Here is a 20,418-nt window from a genome sequence, read left to right on the forward strand (position 1 = left end):
CAGAATAAACAGTACTGCTGGTGCTTCAAAGACACTTTTGTATAGATGAACGTTAAAAAAGAGTAAGGAAGCCTGACCAGGCGGTGGCGCAGTGGATAGAGCGTCGAACTGGGATGCGGAGGACTCAGGTTCGAGACTCCGAGGTTGCCAGCTTGAGCGCGGGCTCATCTGGCTTGAGCAAAATCAGCTCACCAGCTTGGAGCCAAGGTTGCTGACTCAAGCAAGGCATTACTCGGTCTGCTGAAGGCCCGTGGTCAAGGCACATATGAGAAAGCTAAGGTGTCAAAACAAAAACTGATGATTGATGCTTCTCATCTCTCCGTTCCTGTCTGTCTGTCCCTATTTGTCCCTATCTATCCCTCTCTCTGACTCTGTCACTGTATTAAAAAAAAATGGGCAAAAGAAAGAATAGACACTTCTCCAAAGAGGACATACAGATGGCCAATAGGCATATGGAAAAAAAAAAGAGTAAGAAAAAAAAAAAAGAGTAAGGAATGTAAATTTGTGATTTCCACACTGGGCAGCAGCCCAGGTGCCCACCTTAGAGAGAACCCTGATAACAAGTGCCATTTTTTTTTAATAAATCTTTTTTTTAAATGTATTATTATTATTATTATTATTTTACAGTGATAGAGAGAGAGTCAGAGAAAGGGATAGATAGGGACAGACAGACAGGAACGGAGAGAGATGAGAAGCATCAATCATTAATTTTTCATTGCAACACCTTAGTTGTTCATTGATTGCTTTCTCATATGTGCCTTGACCGTGGAGCTGCAGCAGGTGTAGTAACCCCTTGCTGGAGCCAGCGACCTTGGGTCCAAGCTGGTGAGCTCTGCTCAAACCAGATGAGCCCGCACTCAAGCTGGCAACCTCAGGGTCTCGAACCTGGGTCTTCCGCATCCCAGTCCGACACTCTATCCACTGCCACTGCCTAGTAAGGCTACAAGTGCCATTTTAACAAATGGCTCACCAAACTCAACAAAAAAATTAGGTATCGGTTCTGCTGAACTGGTACAAACTGGCTGAATCCCATCACTGGGAAGATAGAAAGAGAGAGGGTGGGGGAAGGGATAGAAAAGCAGATGGTCACTGCTCCTGTGTGCCCTGAGCAGGAATCGAACCCAGGATTTCCAAATACCAGGTCAACAATGCCACTGTGCAAACCGACTAGAGCCAAAGCTAGTTATCTTTAATCTTTGCTATGAAAACAAACAGTTTTTGAAGAGTCATCTACAGGAATACATACTATTTGAGGCAGACCATGAAAATTATCAAAAAAGCTTGGGTAATGTGTAGTCTCATAATAATGGGCTCTTTGTGTACAATCTAGCTAATAAATTCAAAATATCATTCTTGCTTCACTCTAAAATCTTTGCATTCATTTCACATTCATTTATCCACTACAGAATACTTATTAGCTCCTTGATAGCTTCTATATTAAAAAAAGAAAAATGAAGGAAGGGAAGGAAAGAGGGAGGGAGGGAGGAAGGGAGGAAGGAAGGAAGAAGAAAGAGTGAGAGAGAGAGAGAAAGAGAAAGAAAAGAAAGAAAGAAAGAAAGAAAGAAAGAAAGAAAGAAAGAAAGAAAGAAAGAAAGAAAGAAAGAAAGAAAGAGAGGGAAGGAGAGGGAAGGAGAGGGAAGGAGAGGGAAGGAGAGGGAAGGAAGGAAGGAAGGAAGGAAGGAAGGAAGGAAGGAAGGAAGGAAGGAAGGAAGGCAGGCAGGCAGGCCCTGGCCGGTTGGCTCAGTGGTAGAGCGTCAGCCTGGCGTGCAGGAGTCCCGGGTTCGATTCCTGGCCAGGGCACACAGGAGAAGCACCCATCTGCTTCTCCACCCCTCCCCCTCTCCTTCCTCTCTGTCTCTCTCTTCCCCTCCTGCAGCAGAGGCTCCATTGGAGCAAAGATGGCCCAGGCGCTGAAGATGGCTCTGTGGCCTCTGCCTCAGGCGCTAGAATGGCTCTGGATGCAACAGAGCGACTCCCCAGAGGGGCAGAGCATCACCCCCTGGTGGGCATGCCGGGTGGATCCCGGTCAGGGCATGCGGGAGTTGGGAGTCTGACTGCCTTCCTGTTTCCAGCTTTGGAAAAAAATGCAAAAAAAATGCAAAAAAATAAAAAAGGAAGGAAGGAAGGAAGGAAGGGAGGGAGGGAGGGAGGGAGGGAGGGAGGGAGGGAGGAAAATAAACACAACTTTTTCAATATGCTCCATTTGGTGGAGGATGTTGATAATGGAGAAGGTTGCACATCTGGTGGGGGGAGGTGCAGAGGATATATGGGAAATCTCTGCATCTTCCCCTCAATTCTACTGTGAACTTAAAACTGCTCTGAAAAAATAAAGTCTAGTAAAACAAAAACAAAAAGTTCCACTCAGTTTCCCAGAAAATCACCACTTTCTGATCTTTGGTACTTTGAAAAAATACTTTCTTACTCATCTTTGTTTCTTACATTTATTTTCATGCTTCCTCATGCCAATGCTTCCTATCTCACAGCTTTAAATAACCCTCTGTATCATCTCCTACCCGAAACAATGTAAAACCACCTGTATAATCAGTCTGGATAGACAGTATAATACCATTAAAAGAGACTAGAATTCTTTTTTTTAGAGTCAAATAACTTTAACATGCTATTAGGAAAGGTACTATATGTAAAATGCTAGTTCTTTATACATTTGACTCCTTGATGTTTCATCAGAACATAAAGACTTTCTAAATGTTCTGAGAGAAATGAAAATAAGTGTCAAATAAGAAGAGAAATTATAAAAGTATTTCATTTGGGACATGAAATATTTAAATGTTCACATTTTAGTTTTGTGTTTTTTTTTACAGAGACAGAGAGAGAGTCAGAGAGAGGGATAGACAGGGACGGAGAGATGAGAAGCATCAATCATTAGTTTTTCATTGCGCATTGCAACACCTTTTTTGTTCATTGATTGCCTTCTCATACGTGCCTTGACCGCGGGCCTTCAGCAGACCAAGTAACCCCTTGCTCGAGCCAGCGACCTTGGGCTCAAGCAGGCAACTTCAGGGTCTCGAACCTGGGTCTTCCACATCCCAGTCTGATGCTCTATCCACTGCGCCACCGCCCGGTCAGGCACATTTTAGATTATTTATTGCATATTAATCTCTGCTAGTGATGCAGTGTGGTTACAGAAGCTTACTCTTACTTTGATTTTCAGTCCTAAAGTAGGCCCAAAAATTCGTTTACACAAATAGCACTTAGCCTTGTCTACATGTGGCCACTTCTCAAACCCAGAATTTAGCTGGATTACAAGGGAGAAAAAGGAAAGAGATAAACTCTAGAATGCTCTAGACTAGAAATAACAGCAACAAGGATTAATTTTAAGTAAAATGGTTGCTTACCTATTATATAATCTATAATTGAAGTTATAAATATAAAAATAATTTATATTATGAAATTAATATTCATTGTAGAAAAATTGTAAAATACAGGTAAATGAAAGAGCTACATTATTCCTCATAACATTACTAATATAAATATGTTCTTATTAATCAGAGAACAACTTAAAAGTTTTTCTCAGTTAATTTCTTTATTTAAATCAAAACCATCTTTCATCTCTTCTACTCAAAGTACAACTTGGTCATAAATACGTTTAACTAACAGTTGAAAGCAGTATTTTCATATTTGTGCATTGTTATTCACATGACACATGTATCTACCTAGAAAGATCAGCAAGGGTGCATCTAGTTTCTAGTGTGCTGTTAGTACTTCCACTGGTTTTTTTTCTTCAAGAAACTATACTAGCATGCAGCTGAGATGTTGATAAAGTGATAATCTTGAGTTCAATCAAACACATATACAAAAAAATAAATGTAAGTTACATGTAAACTGTGGCACGTTAGCACTAGTTACAGATTATGGTACATTTCTAACTGATCTCAAAGCACCTGTGTGCCCAGACACAGCAGCTGGAACTACTGGTTTGGAGTACTGTTTGGTACTCTTTAAAGAAAATCTTTTAAAATCCTTTCATAACTTAAAAATGCATGTCATGGAAAGAGTTTTAAAAGCAATGTAAGTCAACAGTGTTAAGAAATTCACTGGGTAGGCCCTGGCCGGTTGGCTCAGCGGTAGAGCCTCAGCCTAGCGTGCGGAGGACCCGGGTTCGATTCCCGGCCAGGGCACACAGGAGAAGCGCCCATTTGCTTCTCCACCCCTCCGCTGCGCTTTCCTCTCTGTCTCTCTCTTCCCCTCCCGCAGCCAAGGCTCCATTGGAGCAAAGATGGCCCGGGTGCTGGGGATGGCTCTGTGGCCTCTGCCTCAGGCGCTAGAGTGGCTCTGGTCGCAACATGGCGACGCCCAGGATGGGCAGAGCATCGCCCCCTGGTGGGCAGAGTGCCCCCCCTGGTGGGCGTGCCGGGTGGATCCCGGTCGGGCGCATGCGGGAGTCTGTCTGACTGTCTCTCCCTGTTTCCAGCTTCAGAAAAATGAAAAAAAAAAAAAAAAAAAAAGAAATTCACTGGGTAAAAAAAGGTAAAGGGATTAAGAGGTACAAATTGGTAGTTACAGAATAGTCACAGGGGTATAAAGTACAGCAGAGGGGACACAGTCAATAATATTGCAACAACTGCCTGACCAGGCGGTGGCGCAGTGGATAGAGCGTCAGACTGGGATGCAGAAGACCCAGGTTCGAGACCCCGAGGTCGCCAGCTTGAGCGCGGGCTCATCTGGTTTGAGCAAAAATTCCACCAGTTTGAGCCCAAGGTCACTGGCTCGAGCAAGGGGTTACTCGGTCTGCTGAAGGCCTGCACATATGAGATAGCAATCAATGAACAACTAAGGTGTTGCAACGTACAATGAAAAACTAATGATTGATGCTTCTCTTCTCTCCGTTCCTGTCTGTCTGTCCCTGTCTATCCCTCTCTCTGACTCACTCTCTGTCTCTGTAAAAAATAAATAAATAGCCCTGGCCGGTTGGCTCAGCGGTAGAGCGTCGGCCTAGTGTGCGGAGGACCCGGGTTCGATTCCCGGCCAGGGCACACAGGAGAAGCGCCCATTTGCTTCTCCACCCCTCCGCCGCGCTTTCCTCTCTGTCTCTCTCTTCCCCTCCTGCAGCCAAGGCTTCATTGGAGCAAAGATGGCCCGGGCGCTGGGCATGGCTCTGTGGCCTCTGCCTCAGGCGCTAGAGTGGCTCTGGTCGCAACATGGCGACGCCCAGGATGGGCAAAGCATCGCCCCCTGGTGGGCAGAGCGTCGCCCCTGGTGGGCGTGCCGGGTGGATCCCGGTCGGGCGCATGCGGGAGTCTGTCTGACTGTCTCTCCCTGTTTCCAGCTTCAGAAAAATGAAAAAAACAAACAAACAAACAAAAAATAAATAAATAAATAAATAAATAAAATAAAATAAAATAATATAATATTGTAACAACTATGTGTGGTGTCAGGTGGGCACTGGAAATATCAAGGGGAACACTCTGACTCACAAGTTAAAAAGATTGACTGACTAATCACCATGCTGTACTCCTGAAACTAATACAAAATACTGAAAGTTGTAATTGAAATTTTTAAAAATAAAATAAATAAATTAGGATCTAGTAAGACTAATAAAATTTGCTAAATAGCATAGAACTGGTTATTTATAAAATATACTCACCATTTGTGCATTAGAATCCCCCAGTGACTGAAGTTCACAATGAAGAGGTTGCCCATTTTGGTCCACTAGGTGAAACTGCTCTGCAGAAAGAGTATGTGCCTGAGTCAGGGGCCCTGCTATAGTCTGTGATGTCAGTGAATTATCTGCTTCATGAATAGTGATGGGTAAAACTCTACCAGAACTGTTTTGTCCAAAGGAATGATCCTTGGAGTCCATACAGGTTGGATGCTTTGCAAAAAAAAAAAAAATTAATAAATCACTTGATTGTTTGTAAAATATATCATAATACTTTTTAAATAGGATATTTATAATAAAAATAAAGACATTAACTTTTCAGTTAATTATTCACTTTATACTTTGTAAGAGTTGTCAATTCAAACTTATATAAACAGAAAGACATTCTTAAGTGAAATTGTTGATTTTTATTATATGTAATTTCAACTTTATTTAAAAAATTGTCCATGGAAATGCAATTCCTTGTATAAAATTTTATGAATATAAAATTAGAGGATAGAATTGTGGCTAATAAAATGTTAAAATTATTGAATACATTAAGTATAGCACTAGTCCTTAAGCATAAAATGTTAAATGGCATGTTGTTTTTCCTAAGAATGGAAAAAAGTTCCCAGAATCCCTATCTCAAATTACCTGAGAATCTGTTTTCGAATCTTCGGAATCATTGTGGTTGACTATTAATGAATCATTAGACTGTTCCATGCTGATATCATGTTCAATTCCATTTTCTTCTATTATTTAATAGCTGAAAGAGTTCAAATATCTAATTAATTAAAGACCTTAACATTTTTATGGAATTTGTATCTTAAACAAATCACTCATCTTCCCTACTCTGTTACCCTACACAATTTAGGTTAAATCATTCCCATTGTATAAATAAGAAAATAAATATTTTTGCTAAGTGACTTGCCAAGGTACCAGAATACATTCAAGGCAGAGCAAAGATTAGGGTTATGTATTTCCTTCTTCCTATCCTTAATTACACTGCCATACAAGCTTATTAAGATTGCTGTATATGGTACGTACTGTTATACCCTTCAAATACAGTACTTCTAAAATTCTCATTTTACAAAAGATTTAATAAAAATAAAGATTTTTAACATTATAAGTTGGGTGTACCCTATTGTAGCATTAAATAATTTTAGAAAAGATCTCTTACTATAGATGAAGATTATGTATACAGAACTCTTTTTTTTTTTTAACAGCGAGTCAGAGGGATAGACAGGGACAGACAGTTACAGAGAGATGAGAAGTATCAATCATTAGTTTTTCGTTGCACGTTGCAACACCTTAGTTGTTCATTGATTGCATTCTCATATGTGCCTTGACCACGGGCCTTCAGCAGACCAAGTAACCCCTTGCTCAAACTAGCGACCTTGAGTCCAAACTGGTAAGCTTTGCTCAAATAAGATGAGCCCGCGCTCAAGCTGGCGACCTTGAGGTCTCGAACCTGGGTCCTCCGCATCCCAGTCCAACGCTCTATCCACTGTGCCACCGCCCAGTCAGGCTATACAGAACTCATACTATACAGTCACTCCACTCAATAATAGCTTGAGGAGCTTTGAAATTAAAGAAATATGTACTCCAAAAAGTTTGAACCACTAAGGCCCTGTAGAGTGATTTTTAATTGTGGCGACTTTGTATCCTCACACACTCCCCAGCCCTCAAGGATACTCAGCAATATCTGGAAATTTTTTGGTTGTCACAATGCAGGCGGTGGGGGGGAGTGCTACTGTGATCTAATGGGGCATTGCTAAATATCTTTAAATGCACAATACAGCTGCCACAACAAAGATGTCAGAGTTGTTAATCACAAATTCTGGCCTGTTATATTATAGTGAGTATAGCATTCTGTTATCTAATGAGTAAGGTCAGAATGAAACTGGTGAAGATACCATTGAAAATTTATAATATAAAATAAAATAAACTTCATAAAATCTTTTTAAGAACCCACTCATTTAATTTTATTTTTCAAAAGGCAGCACACATTTGTTGTCTTTAAAATTTTATTTTTTAAATTAACATTCATTAAACTTTTTAAAAATATTTTTTCTTTTTTTTTTTAAATTTATTTATTTATTTATTCATTTTAGAACGGAGAGAGAGAGAGAGAGAGAGAGCGGAGAGAGAAGGGGGGGAGGAGCAGGAAGCATCAACTCCCATATGTGCCTTGACCAGGCAAGCCCAGGGTTTTGAACCTGCGACCTCAGCATTTCCAGGTCAATGCTTTACCCACTGCGCCACCACAGGTCAGGCTTTTTAAAATATTTTTTAAATTTTATTTATTCATTTTTAGAGAGGAGAGAGACAGAGAGGGAAAGAGAGGAGAGAGAGAGAAGGGGGGAGGAGCTGGAAGTATCAACTCCCATATGTGCCTTGACCAGGCAAGCCCAGGGTTTCGAACCGGCAACCTCAGCATTTCCATGTTGACGCTTTATCCACTGCGCCCCTACAGGTCAGGCAACATGCATTAAATTTAACTTTTCTGTGTGTATATATAGTTCTGTGGATTTTTACGCATATCCATGTAACCACTATCATAACCAGGATACAAAATAATTCCATCATCCTAAACCTTAACTTAAATTTATACTTTGTACTTTAGACTCAGTAAGTAAGTATATATTTGAATACACTAAAAACTTATTTTTCTGTGATAATATGCAAACATACATTTGTAAAATTAACCATTTCATAAAATCTACAAGGTATGCCATTTCATATTTTCAAAATATTGTAACTATTTCTATCTCAAATATAAATTGTAATAGGCTATAAAGTTGCTCTTATTTTTTATAACTATAAAACATCTTAAAATTGTTTCTCCTTTAAGGTTTTAAATTATCACTTGTATTCTAATCTAATTTATTACAAAAATTCCAAACACCTGTTGTTACCTCTCAGGCTATAAGAGAGCAATTTTATTTTATAACTTTCTGTTCTGTTTTGAAGTTTTTACACTATAGACATATTCCTGAAGAATATTTTTTAGAAAGGATTTAAAAATAAAAAGAAACAATATAGCAGATTAGATACCATAGAAGGCTCTCTTGCTAGACAACAAAATATAGAAAGTTGATGTAAAACAAAATCTTTATTTTGTGTCTGGGCTCTGCTACAGGAAGTAAAAATCAGAAGCCACTTCCCATCCACCCTTTTTCACAGCCACCTAGTACTCATTGTGAGTATATATATACTACAGCTTTTATATCCACTTGTCTCCTGATAGACACTTGGGCTCTTTCCAGATCTTGGCTATTGCAAACAATGCTGCAATGAGCATGCCGGTATATACCTTCCTTTGAATTAGTGCTTTGCATTCTTGTGATAAATTCCTAGGAGTAAGATAGCTGGTTCACAAGGCAGTTCTTTTTTAATTTTTTGAGGAAATGCCATTTTGTTTTCTGCAGGGGTTGCACGAATCTACATTCCCACCAGCAGTGCAGGAGGGTTCCCTTTTCTCACACCCTTTCCAGCACTTGTTGTTTGTTTGTTTGTTTTTAATTTTCTGAAGCCGGAAACGGGGAGAGACAGTCAGACAAACTCCCGCATGCGCCCGACCGGGATCCACCCAGCACGCCCACCAGGGGCGACGCTCTGCCCACCAGGGGGCGATGCTTTGCCCCTCCGGGGCATCGCTCTGCCGAGACCAGAGCCACTCTAGCGCCTGGGGCAGAGGCCAAGGAGCCATCCCCAGCGCCTGGGCCATCTTTGCTCCAATGGAGCCTTGGCTGCGGGAGGGGAAGAGAGAGACAGAGAGGAAGGAAGGGGGGGGGGTGGAGAAGCAAATGGGCGCTTCTCTTATGTGCCCTGGCCGGGAATCGAACCTGGGTTCCCCGCACGCCAGGCCGACGCTCTACCGCTGAGCCAACCAGCCAGGGCCAGCACTTGTTGTTTGTTGATTTAATGAAAGCCATTCTGGTGGTGTAAGGTGATATCTCATTGTGGTTTTAATTTGCATTTCTCTAATGATTAGTGATGTGGATTTTTTTCATATGCCTACTGGCCATTTGTATGTTCTCTTTGGAGAAGTGTCTATTTAGGTCCTTTGCCCTTTTTTGTGTTTGTGGTGATAGAGACAGAGAGTCAGAGAGAGGGACAGATAGGGACAGACAGGAAGGGAGAGAGATGAGAAACATCAATTCTTCGTTGCAGCTCCTAAGTTGTCCATTGATTGCTTTCTCATATGTGCCTTGACCAGGGGGCTACAGCAGACCGAGTGACCCCTTGCTCAAGCCAGCGACCTTGGGCTCAAGCTGGTGAACCTTGCTCAAACCAGATGAGCCCATGCTCAAGCTGGCGATCTCAGGGCCTCGAACCTGGGTCCTCCACATCCCAGTCCGACTCTCTATCCACTGTGCCACCGCCTAGTCAGGCCCTTTTCCCATTTTTTAATTGGATTGTTTATCTTTCTGGTGTTGAGTCATGTCTTTGATCCTATGCTCAAATCAGCGACCCCGCGCTCAAGCTGGTGAGCCCACGCTCAAGCCGGTGACCTCGGGGTTTCAAACCTGGGTCCTCCACGTCCCAGTCTGATGCTCTATCCACTGTGCCACCGCTTAGTCAGGCTGAATTTTTTTTTAAATTTTTTATTTATTCATTTTAGAGAGGAGAGGGAAAGACAGAGAGAGAGAGAGAGAGGAGAGACAGAGAGAGAGAAGGGGGGAGGAGCTGGAAGCATCAACTCCCATATGTGCCTTGACCAGGCAAGCCCAGGGTTTTGAACCGGCGACCTCAGCATTTCCAGGTCGACGCTTTATCCACTGCGCCACCACAGGTCAGGCAGTCAGGCTTAATTTTTAATTCTTTAAAATGAAGGACTCGCCTGTCAGGCTGAATTTTTAATTCTTTAAAATGAAGGACTCGCCCTACCTGTGGTGGCGCAGTGGATAAAGCGTCAACCTAAAAATGCTGAGGTCGCCGGTTCGAAACCCTGGGCTTGCCTGGTCAAGGCACATATGGGAGTTGATGCTTCCTGCTCCTCCCCCTTTCTCTCTCTCTCTCTGGCGCTTTCTCTTCTCTCTCCAAAATGAATAAATAAAATCTAAAAAACTATATATTCTAAAATGAAGGACTCTACTGGTGTGAGTGGTCTCTAAGATCCTATTAAGTTCTAAGATTTTGTTTCTAATAGTTGATTATTTCAATGACTTTAAAGTTCATTTAACTATTATTTATTGACTGACTTTTTTTTTTTTTTAATGATGTACTCATCAAAAGTGATCTTTTGCAGTAGTTTTTTTTTTTCCTCATTTTTCTGAAGCTGGAAACAGGGAGAGACAGACAGACTCCCGCATGCGCCCGACCTGGATCCACCCGGCACACCCACCATAGGGCTACACTCTGCCCACCAGGGGGCGATGCTCTGCCCATCCTGGGCGTCGCCATGTTGCGACTAGAGCCACTCCAGCGCCTGGGGCAGAGGCCACAGAGCCATCCCCAGCGCCCGGGCCATCTTTGCTCCAATGGAGCCTTGGCTGCGGGAGGGGAAGAGAGAGACAGAGAGGAAAGCGCGGCGGAGGGGTGGAGAAGCAAATGGGCACTTCTCCTGTGTGCCCTGGCCAGGAATCGAACCCGGGTCCTCCGCACGCTAGGCCGACGCTCTACCGCTGAGCCAACCGGCCAGGGCTATTGACTGACTTTTAATGTGCACTGAGCAGAAAAATAAAATAATTCTATTCAAAGAGAAAACTTTTCCAAATTAGATTCAACTGAAAATAAGTCCTATGGACGGACTTATTAAAACTGAAATAACTCCTGTCAAGGATACAACTTAATTTTTAAAGTAAATTAAATATATTGAAATACTGTTTAAGCATGGCATTAATGTAAGAAATATTTTTGAGATCTTTATTTTGATATTAAAAATAAGTATTTATTATGATCATGAATTTGTCATAGGTATAAAAGAATCTAATGTTTATCAAATGTTCTCATACTAAATAACTATTAGCTACAATTATTAGCAATCACTCTATTGTCCTGTCATATAGGACCCATTATCACCATTTTACAGAAAAGGATATTCAAGCTCTCTGTTCAAGATTATAAGGTTATAATTTATTGAGTACTTAACCACAGTAAAGAACTTTGCTAAAAGTGTTTTATATGTCATTTTATATAATCCTTTCAACAATGCTGTGATTCAGTTACGTCCTTTAATTTCCATGAGGAAATAAAACTCCATCAATTAAGTAACTTTACCAAAATTACAAATATACCAAGTGGCTGAGCAAAGACTCAAATCTACATGTACTGATCCCAAAGCCCACTCTTTATTATAATAGAAACTCCTGAGGTAAAAAAAAAAGCTTCCTCCTTCCTTCATTAATCATAGCTTTAAATCTTTTCTTTTTCTGATAGGTTAACAAATTAAAGATGCTAAAAGAAGGTCTCTCCTTCTCAACTTTCTTTGGTTGTAATTTAGAGGCAGTCCCTCATACACAAAAGCCCTCCTGCAAGCAATCTCAAGGTCTCGAACCTCACAAGAAATCTAGAGCTCCAACTATGCAGAATGTTTGCCCACGGAGAAAATATTCTGCAGATTCCAAAGAGCTCGGGAAGGAGAGGTTGAAAACTGCAAATAGACATAGACAAAAGTGAAGTGGTTGTCGGAGGGAGGGTAGTTGCGGGAGGGAGGTCAAGTTTGACTTTGGGTGATGGGCACATAGCACAATGAATAGTTCATGGGCTACGGAGATGTGCACCTGAAATCTATGTGTTCCTATGGACCAGTGTCACCACATGAGATTTAATTTCTAAAAAACAAAACAAAGATTAGCAATTATTAACAAGACAGGTAATAGCAAATGTTGGAGAGGTTGTGGAGAAAAAGGAACCCTCATCCACTGTTGGTGGGAATGTAAAGTAGTACAACCATTATGGAAGAAAGTATGGTGGTTCCTCAAAAAACTGAAAATAGAACTACCTTATGACCCAGCAATCCCTCTACTGGGTATATACCCCAAAAACTCAGAAACATTGACTTGTAAAGACACATGCAGCCCCATGTTCATTGCAGCATTGTTCACAGTGGCCAGGACATGGAAACAACCAAAAAGCCCATCAATAGATGACTGGATAAAGAAGATGTGGCACATATACACCATGGAATACTACTCAGCCATAAGAAATGATGACATCGGATCATTTATAGCAAAATGGTGGGACCTTGACAACATTATACGGAGTGAAATAAGTAAATCAGAAAAAACCAGGAACTGCATTTTTCCATACATAGATGGGACATAAAAGTGAAACCAAGAGACATTGATAAGAGTGTGGTGGTTACGGGGGGGAGGGAGGAGAGGGAGAGGGAAGGGGGAGGGGGAGGGGCACAGAGAGAACTAGATAGAGGGTGACAGGTCAATCTGACTTTGGGTGATGGGTATGCAACATAATTGAACTTTAAGATAACCTGGACATGTTGTCTTTGAATATATGTATCTTGATTTACTGATGTCACCCCATTAAAAATAAATAAAATAAAAAAAAATAAAATAAATAAATAAATAAATAAAAAACAAAACAAAAAACAAACTGCAAATAGATTAGGGCCAAGAATTCTAAAAACTTACTCTTAGCTTCCTAAGGTGCCCTAATCTCATTACAAAGTATCCCTACTGGCCTAAATTTTTTCATTTTATTTAATTTCTCTTACCCTATCTAAAATTTCATCAATGAAATTTCCACTGGATTTAATTAGCATTTTCTTCAAATAGAAAAAAACTCGAAAGAGTATCAATTATTAACAAATTGCGTAAATTTACATACAGAGGCTAACTTTCTTCAAGTTAAAAACAACTATACTGAAAAGTTTAATTTAAAGGTAAGAAAGCAAGTACATCTTAGGCTCCGAGTGTTCAAAAGGGAGTCAGCGGACCTGACTGAGCCAGACACGTAATAAAGATGTAGGCAGGATGACTGCCCCCGGAAGTGCACCGAGGGGCAGGCCTGGGTGTGGCCAGTCAGGCGGCAGGTTGAGATTTGTCCTGCACCAAGGTTACAGGCTCCACCCCAGTCAGGGCACACACGGGAAGCAGCCAAAGAATGCATGTCTGAATGGAACAACAAATGGGGCTTCCATTCTCCCCTCTCCCTTCCTCCGTCTCTCTAAATCAATAGCCCTGGGTGGATAGCTCGGTTGGTTGCAGCAGCATTCCAGAGCATGGAGGTCGCTGGTTGATTCCCCGGTCAGGGCACATACAGGAGCAGCTCAGTGTTCCTCCTCTCTTTCCCTCTCTCTCTCAAAATAATAATAATAATAAAAAGAAGAAGAGAAAGAAGAGGAAGAAGAGGAGGAGGTGGAGGAGGAAGGAGGAGAAAATAATAAAGGGGTGGGGTGGAAGATAGCCAAATATTTAAAAAAATTTACTTCAGAACTTTGTCCAGATTACAATGGAAGAAAGGTAACATGTTTTCTAATGTCTTCTGGGAAATCAACTCAAAATTGTCCTTTCAGTTATGTGCTACAATACAACTATACTATGGGTTTTAAACAAGCTTTTTAAAATAATTACACTGGGAAATTGCTTCTTCAAGTTGTTTCCATATGCAAAGTGGTTTTTAATATCTATTGGCCTAACCCATTGCTGAATTGGATATTAAAAGTATATTTTTATGATACAGACACCCTTTTAAAAACTCATTTGAATGCAGTGAAAAGTATTACTCCTTTCTCCTTTAATCCTTCTACCAATTTGCATTGACTTTTAATATGTCAAAGTAAAGTTTCTTTGAGGATAAAGATATTAATATTAAATACCTAGGTATAAAATGTTCTTTTCCAACAGGTAGCCATAAACAAAACAAAATATCTATACTCGAATTGTAATCTGACTTTGTCCTTAATTTGTAATGGACGATAGTTAACTTTTATACAGCTGTTATTTTCAACTAGTTAAAAATAAAATCATTACCTTCAGGCAGTAGCTCAAATTTAAATTCCAGGCCTGAAGCAACCTACTATCCCCCAAAATGTCCTCTTGTCCACTGAAGCTCTTCCTTTCTGCAGCACTAAAATCATGACAGCTTCATTTACGTGAAAACTATGATTGTCTTCATAGCAGCATTTTTTTTTCTGCAATGAGGTGTTCAATGTGTATTTTATTTTCCTACACATAAAGAAAATACTTGAGGCCCTGGCCGGTTGGCTCAGCGGTAGAGCGTCGGCCTAGCGTACGGAGGACCCGGGTTCGATTCCCGGCCAGGGCACACAGGAGAAGCGCCCATTTGCTTCTCCACCCCTCCGCCGCGCTTTCCTCTCTGTCTCTCTCTTCCCCTCCCGCAGCCAAGGCTCCATTGGAGCAAAGATGGCCCGGGCGCTGGGGATGGCTCCTTGGCCTCTGCCTCAGGCGCTAGAGTGGCTCTGGTCGCAATATGGCGATGCCCAGGATGGGCAGAGCATCGCCCCCTGGTGGGCAGAGCATCGCCCCTGGTGGGCGTGCCGGGTGGATCTGGATCCCGGTCGGGCGCATGCGGGAGTCTGTCTGACTGTCTCTCCCCGTTTCCAGCTTCAGAAATGAAAAAAAAAAAAAAAAAAAAAAAAAAAAAAAGAAAATACATGCAGACTTTATTATAAAATAGTCGTTATGAGCCTGGTATAGTGGAACCGTCAGTTGACTCAACTGATGAGAACTAAAAGACTAAACTGACTTCTACAGATAATTATCCTTATCATGGGTTAAGTGACTTAACCTGTTTCCTTATCTAAAACTGGGACACTTGGACTGGTTTTGTTTCAACTCACAGTCTAGAACTACTGAACCAAAGATCTCTGCATCAAATTATTTTTTCCACAAATAAAATTTAGAGCCATGGAAGAATCAGAATAAGGGCCTCTGCCCCTTACCCCACCCCATATAAATTCCTGGAACTGGCCTGACCTGTGGTGGCACAGTGGATCAAGCGTCGACCTGGAAATGCTGAGGTTGCCGGTTCAAAACCCTGGGCTTGCCTGGTCAAGGCACATATGGGAGTTGATGCTTCCTGCTCCTCCCCCTTTCTCTCTCTATCTCTCTCCTCTCTCTCCTTTCTAAAATGAATAATAATAATAAAAAATTCCTGGAACTGATGTGACAAGCTTATTTCTTTTTAGAGAGGCATCAACTCATTCCACTTAGTTGTACACCCATTGATTGCTTCTCATATATGCCCTGACCAGGACTCCAACAGCAACCTCAGGGCTCCAGGACAATGCACTATCCACTGTACCATCAGCCAAGGCTTGATAAGCTTATTTCTTTGCTATAGGGACAATACTCTATAAACAACCAAGCTATTTGGCCAGGGCTGACAAGCTTAATCAAGTAGTATTTGGATGGAATAAGAGAACAGAAAGGAGAAAGTATTAAATATGTCTATACAGTTAATGACTGGACTTCAGACAACACCCTAAGGTATTAAGTTTTCCTGGCAAATTGCTTTCTAGAATGTTTCATATTACATTTAAAAAGTGGATTTTATCTTACAGTGAAAGCAAAGACTAGGAAGTATTAAAAGTATGTTTTTATTTATAGGGAAAAAGGCTTTTTATTATTTATACATATTTAATACATGGCAGAGGGGAAGCGACGATTCAGGCTGTAGTTATTCATATCTCTGTGTGCCATGCTTGGGCTACTGCTATTTTGATTTTATTCAACAGCATTGCTATTTGTAAAAAAATTAAGAGGCAATTTTTAGGTGAAATTTCTCAAAATCTGTCTTTAAGTTTTCTCCTCTAGAGTTTTGTGTAGTAAATGTATCTATTAAAACCAGTAGTCAGTGGTCTACCCAGGCCAGGTAGCTCAGCTGGTCACCCTTGATACACCAAGGTTGGGGATTCAGTGCCTGGTCAGAGCACATACAAGAATCACCCAATAAATGTATAAGTGGAACAACAAATTGGTGTCTCTCTCTCACCTTTCCTCTCTCTAAAATCAATTAAAAAATAATAAAATCAATAGTCTGATAATAAATCCCTGAACAGGAGAGCTAAGAATAAAGCCACTTAAGAGATTTTTTTTTTACTTCTATGTACCTTGATTAGTGTCTCAAGATTTAAAGTATCTTGAAATCTGTTCAATATCAATATCAGATCTTATTAATACATTTTCTTTTTTTAAAATTATTTTAAAAATTTATTTATTCATTTTAGAGGAGACAGAGAGAGAGAGAGAGAGAGAGAAGGGGGGGAGGAGCAGGAAGCATCAACTCCCATATGTGCCTTGACCAGGCAAGCCCAGGGTTTTGAACGGGCGACCTCAGTGTTCCAGGTTGACGCTTTATCCACTGCGCCACCACAGGTCAGGCTTATTAACTACATTTTAAATATATCCCTCAAAAGTACTTTAGAGGCCCTGGCCAGTTGGCTCAGTAGTGGAGCATCGGCCTCATGTGTGCAAGTCCGGGGTTCGATTCCCGGCCAAGGCACACAGAAACGACCATCTGGTTCTTCACCTTTCCCCCCTCTTCTTTCTCTCTGTCTCTCTCTTCCTCTCCCACAGCCAAGGCTCCATGGGAGCAGTTGGCCCAGGCAATGAGGATGACTCCGTGGCCTCTGCCTCAGGTGCTAAAAAAACAGCTCCAGTTGCAAGGGAGCAACACTCCAGATGCGCAGAGCATCGCCCCCTGGTGGGCTTGCCGGGTGGATCCTGGTCAGGTGCATGAGGGAGTCTGTCTCTCTGCCTCCCCACTTCTCACTTCAGAAAAATACAAAAAAAAAAAAAAAAAAGTACTTTAGGAAACAAAATGCTTTTCATATTTTAGGGTAGGTAAATGACATAATGTACCTTTCATGATGTATGCAAAAGTAATATGAATCAGTAGTGTGAAAATTAAATCAAGACTACTAGTTCACAAATATTTTATAGAATAATTTTTTTTTAAGATGTTTTGGTTGCCCTGGCTGGATAGTTGGGTTGGAGCATCATCCCAATACATAAAGGTTGCAAGTTTGATCCTTGATGAGGGCAAATAAAGGAACAGATCAATGTTTCTGTCTGTCTTTCCCCTACTCTCTCTAAAATCAATAAACAAAATTTTTTAAAAATTTAAAGATAGGTTTTTAGAGTTACAGTATGCTAAATCAATATAAAAAATTTAAATGTATGGAAATCTATATAGAAACAATAACCTATCACTTCTCAGCCTTCTGACTAACATGAAGTGTAGAAACAATACCTACTTTAACTTTTCAGTGAAAAAAACTTAAGGCTAGTGTTCATAGTATCTTATTTCTTTTCCATTGATTTGAGAGACAATAGCATTAACTCGTTTCACTTAGTTCCATTTAGTTGGGTACTCACTGATTGCTTCTCCTACATGCCCTGGGGGTTGAACCTGGACCTCTGGCATGCCACCTCTAGCTTTATCCACTAAGATAGGCCCTGGCCGGTTGGCTCAGTGGTAGAGCGTGGCCTGGCATGCAGGAGACCCGAGTTCGATTCCCGGCCAGGGCACACAGGAGAAGAGCCCATCTGCTTTTCCACCCCTCCCCCTCTCCTTCCTCTCTGTCTCTCTCTTCCCCTCCTGCAGCCAAGGCTCCATTGGAGCAAAGTTGGCCCGGGCGCTGAGGATGGCTCTGTGGCCTCTGCCTCGGGTGCTAGAATGGCTCTGGTTGCAGCAGAGCGACGCCCCAGATGGGCACAGCATTGCCCCCTGGTGGGCATGCCGGGTGGATCCTGGTCGGGCTCATGCGGGAGTCTGTCTGACTGCCTCCCCGTTTCCAACTTCAGAAAAAATTAAAAAAAAAAAAAAAAGATACCCTACCAGGACCCCCAGTGTCTCTTTTATATAAGGTTTGTCCTTCCTCTAAATTTCCTTGTAATCTTGGTTTCTACCCATTTCTTACCCTGTCTATATACATCTCTTCTTACTTCTTTGCTCTTTAAGAACTTTACAAATTATTTCATGTATCCTCACAATGACTCTGTGGTACGGCTTAGTATCTCTATAGATAAGAAAACCAAAGCTGTCAAGTAACTTCCTTAAAATCACAGAGAGCATTAAAGCTCAGATTCAACTACTCAGCCATAAGAAATGATGACATCGGATCACTTACAACAAAATGGTGGGATCTTGATAACAATATACTGAGTGAAATAAGTAAATCAAAAAAAAAAAAAGAACTACATGATTCCATACATTGGTGGGACATAAAAACGAGACTAAGAGACAAGGACAAGAGGGGGGGGGGGAGAGGGGGAGGAGGAGGGAGAGGGGCACAAAGAAAACTAGATAGAAGGTGACTGAGGACAATCTGACTTTGGGCGATGGGTATGCAACATAACTGAATGACAAGATAACCTGGACGTGTTTTCTTTGAATATATGTACCCTGATTTATCGATGTCACCCCATTAACATTAATAAAAATTTATTTATAAAAAATAAAAATAAAAATAAAGCTCAGATTCAAAACTAAGTAGGGGGAAAAAAAAACAGAACAAGTTAAAATCCAAAGCCCATACACAATCTTTATACCATACCACACCATGCCATCATATATATATAAAAGAAACCTATAATAAAAAAATATTTTCCAAACTGTTGTTCTCTAGATAACAATGTGTCTTCATAAGGACTATAATAATAAATGAATCATGTAGGAAATCATTAAGAACCAAAAGCTTTGCAGTTAATATTCTAAATAAAGTTTAAAAACAACAACACTCAAAGTAAAAGCACTAACTCCCCTAGGTATCACATGGAGACAGCACCACATATAAGACATGTTACTGTTGAAAACACACCAAAGCCGTCATACTGGCTGTTTAGTTATTTTGGAACACTTGTTAACTAGTTTTTCCTTAACTGAGTTTTCAGTTAAGTGAAAAATATATTTTAGTGAATTCAACATTTCTGGCTTGCCAATTGAAGTTTTATCTTATTAAGCGTTCCGGTTCTGTATCTCATTGATATTTTTCAATTCAAATTAAGATCAACCTATAACTGACTTTTACCAGGTATTTTTTTATATTTCAAACTAATGATAAAAATGTATTCATTTACTGATTAACTATATATTTTAAAGATATATGACTAATGAGATATTATTAGTAATTTTTAAATTACCTGACAAAAGAGTTTAATTGAAATTTTATTTCAGGTTCAATGAAATTTAATTCAGGTAATTATACTGTTGTAACTAAAAAAATCTCTAATGATAATGTTTAAAACTCAAATTTCCCTCTACTTCTACCAAATTAAAAAATATATATGGGTTAAATAGGAGACTTCAATTAAGCAACTGTTTCAAGCCTCAGGTGGTCAATGAATTCAATTTTCACCATTATAATAGATCACACGGTTAAATGATAACCGCTTTTACTTGCCAGCCCTGTTCTTTCCCAGGATTTCAACAAAGAGGTTTTGTCATTTTATTCTTCTACCCATGAGGCTATTCTCCTTTACTTGTTCACGCTGGCAAAGCTAGTTTAATTGATATCTAAATGACAATGATGGTAATAGTAAACATTTACCAGGTGGCAATTAATTCTCACAGCTAACCCAAGAGTGGCCCAGAGGAGGTAAAAATACGGGGTGAGCAAAAGTAGATTTGCAGTTCATTAGGAAAAAGAGATGCAAGTTTTAATTATTATAACACATTTATTAACTGTTTCGCCTACTGACAATTGTAAACCTACCTTTGCCCACCTGTAAGTAGCTGAGGCAGCATTCGAACCCAGGCATTTGGTTCTAGGGCCCCGAATTATAAAAATTGAAAATACTCCTGGTTTCATCGTCATTGCTCTCTAACAAAAGATTGGTTTTTGCTTACAACAGTTTAAATAAATCACTTCTCATATTCTATGGTTGAAA

At 40.5% G+C, this 20,418-nt stretch overlaps 1 protein-coding gene and 1 non-coding gene across 2 annotated transcripts in view; one reads left to right on the forward strand and one right to left on the reverse strand.

Annotated features, from left to right (window-relative positions):
* Window positions 1–20,371, reverse strand: part of CARF (calcium responsive transcription factor) — a 60,024-nt gene extending 39,653 nt beyond the window's left edge. Inside the window, 3 exon segments of the mRNA XM_066344899.1 lie at window positions 5,603–5,830; window positions 6,251–6,362; window positions 20,244–20,371. Of these exon segments, the coding sequence (XP_066200996.1) occupies window positions 5,603–5,830; window positions 6,251–6,319 (297 nt within the window). The 5' untranslated portion in view covers window positions 6,320–6,362; window positions 20,244–20,371.
* On the forward strand, window positions 4,916–4,991 carry TRNAT-AGU (transfer RNA threonine (anticodon AGU)). Its single transcript has one exon. It is a non-coding gene; the product is annotated as a tRNA-Thr (tRNA).
* Window positions 20,372–20,418: the final 47 nt, after the last annotated feature.

Source organism: Saccopteryx leptura, chromosome 7, assembly GCF_036850995.1.
Source record: "Saccopteryx leptura isolate mSacLep1 chromosome 7, mSacLep1_pri_phased_curated, whole genome shotgun sequence".
NCBI lineage: Eukaryota > Metazoa > Chordata > Mammalia > Chiroptera > Emballonuridae > Saccopteryx > Saccopteryx leptura.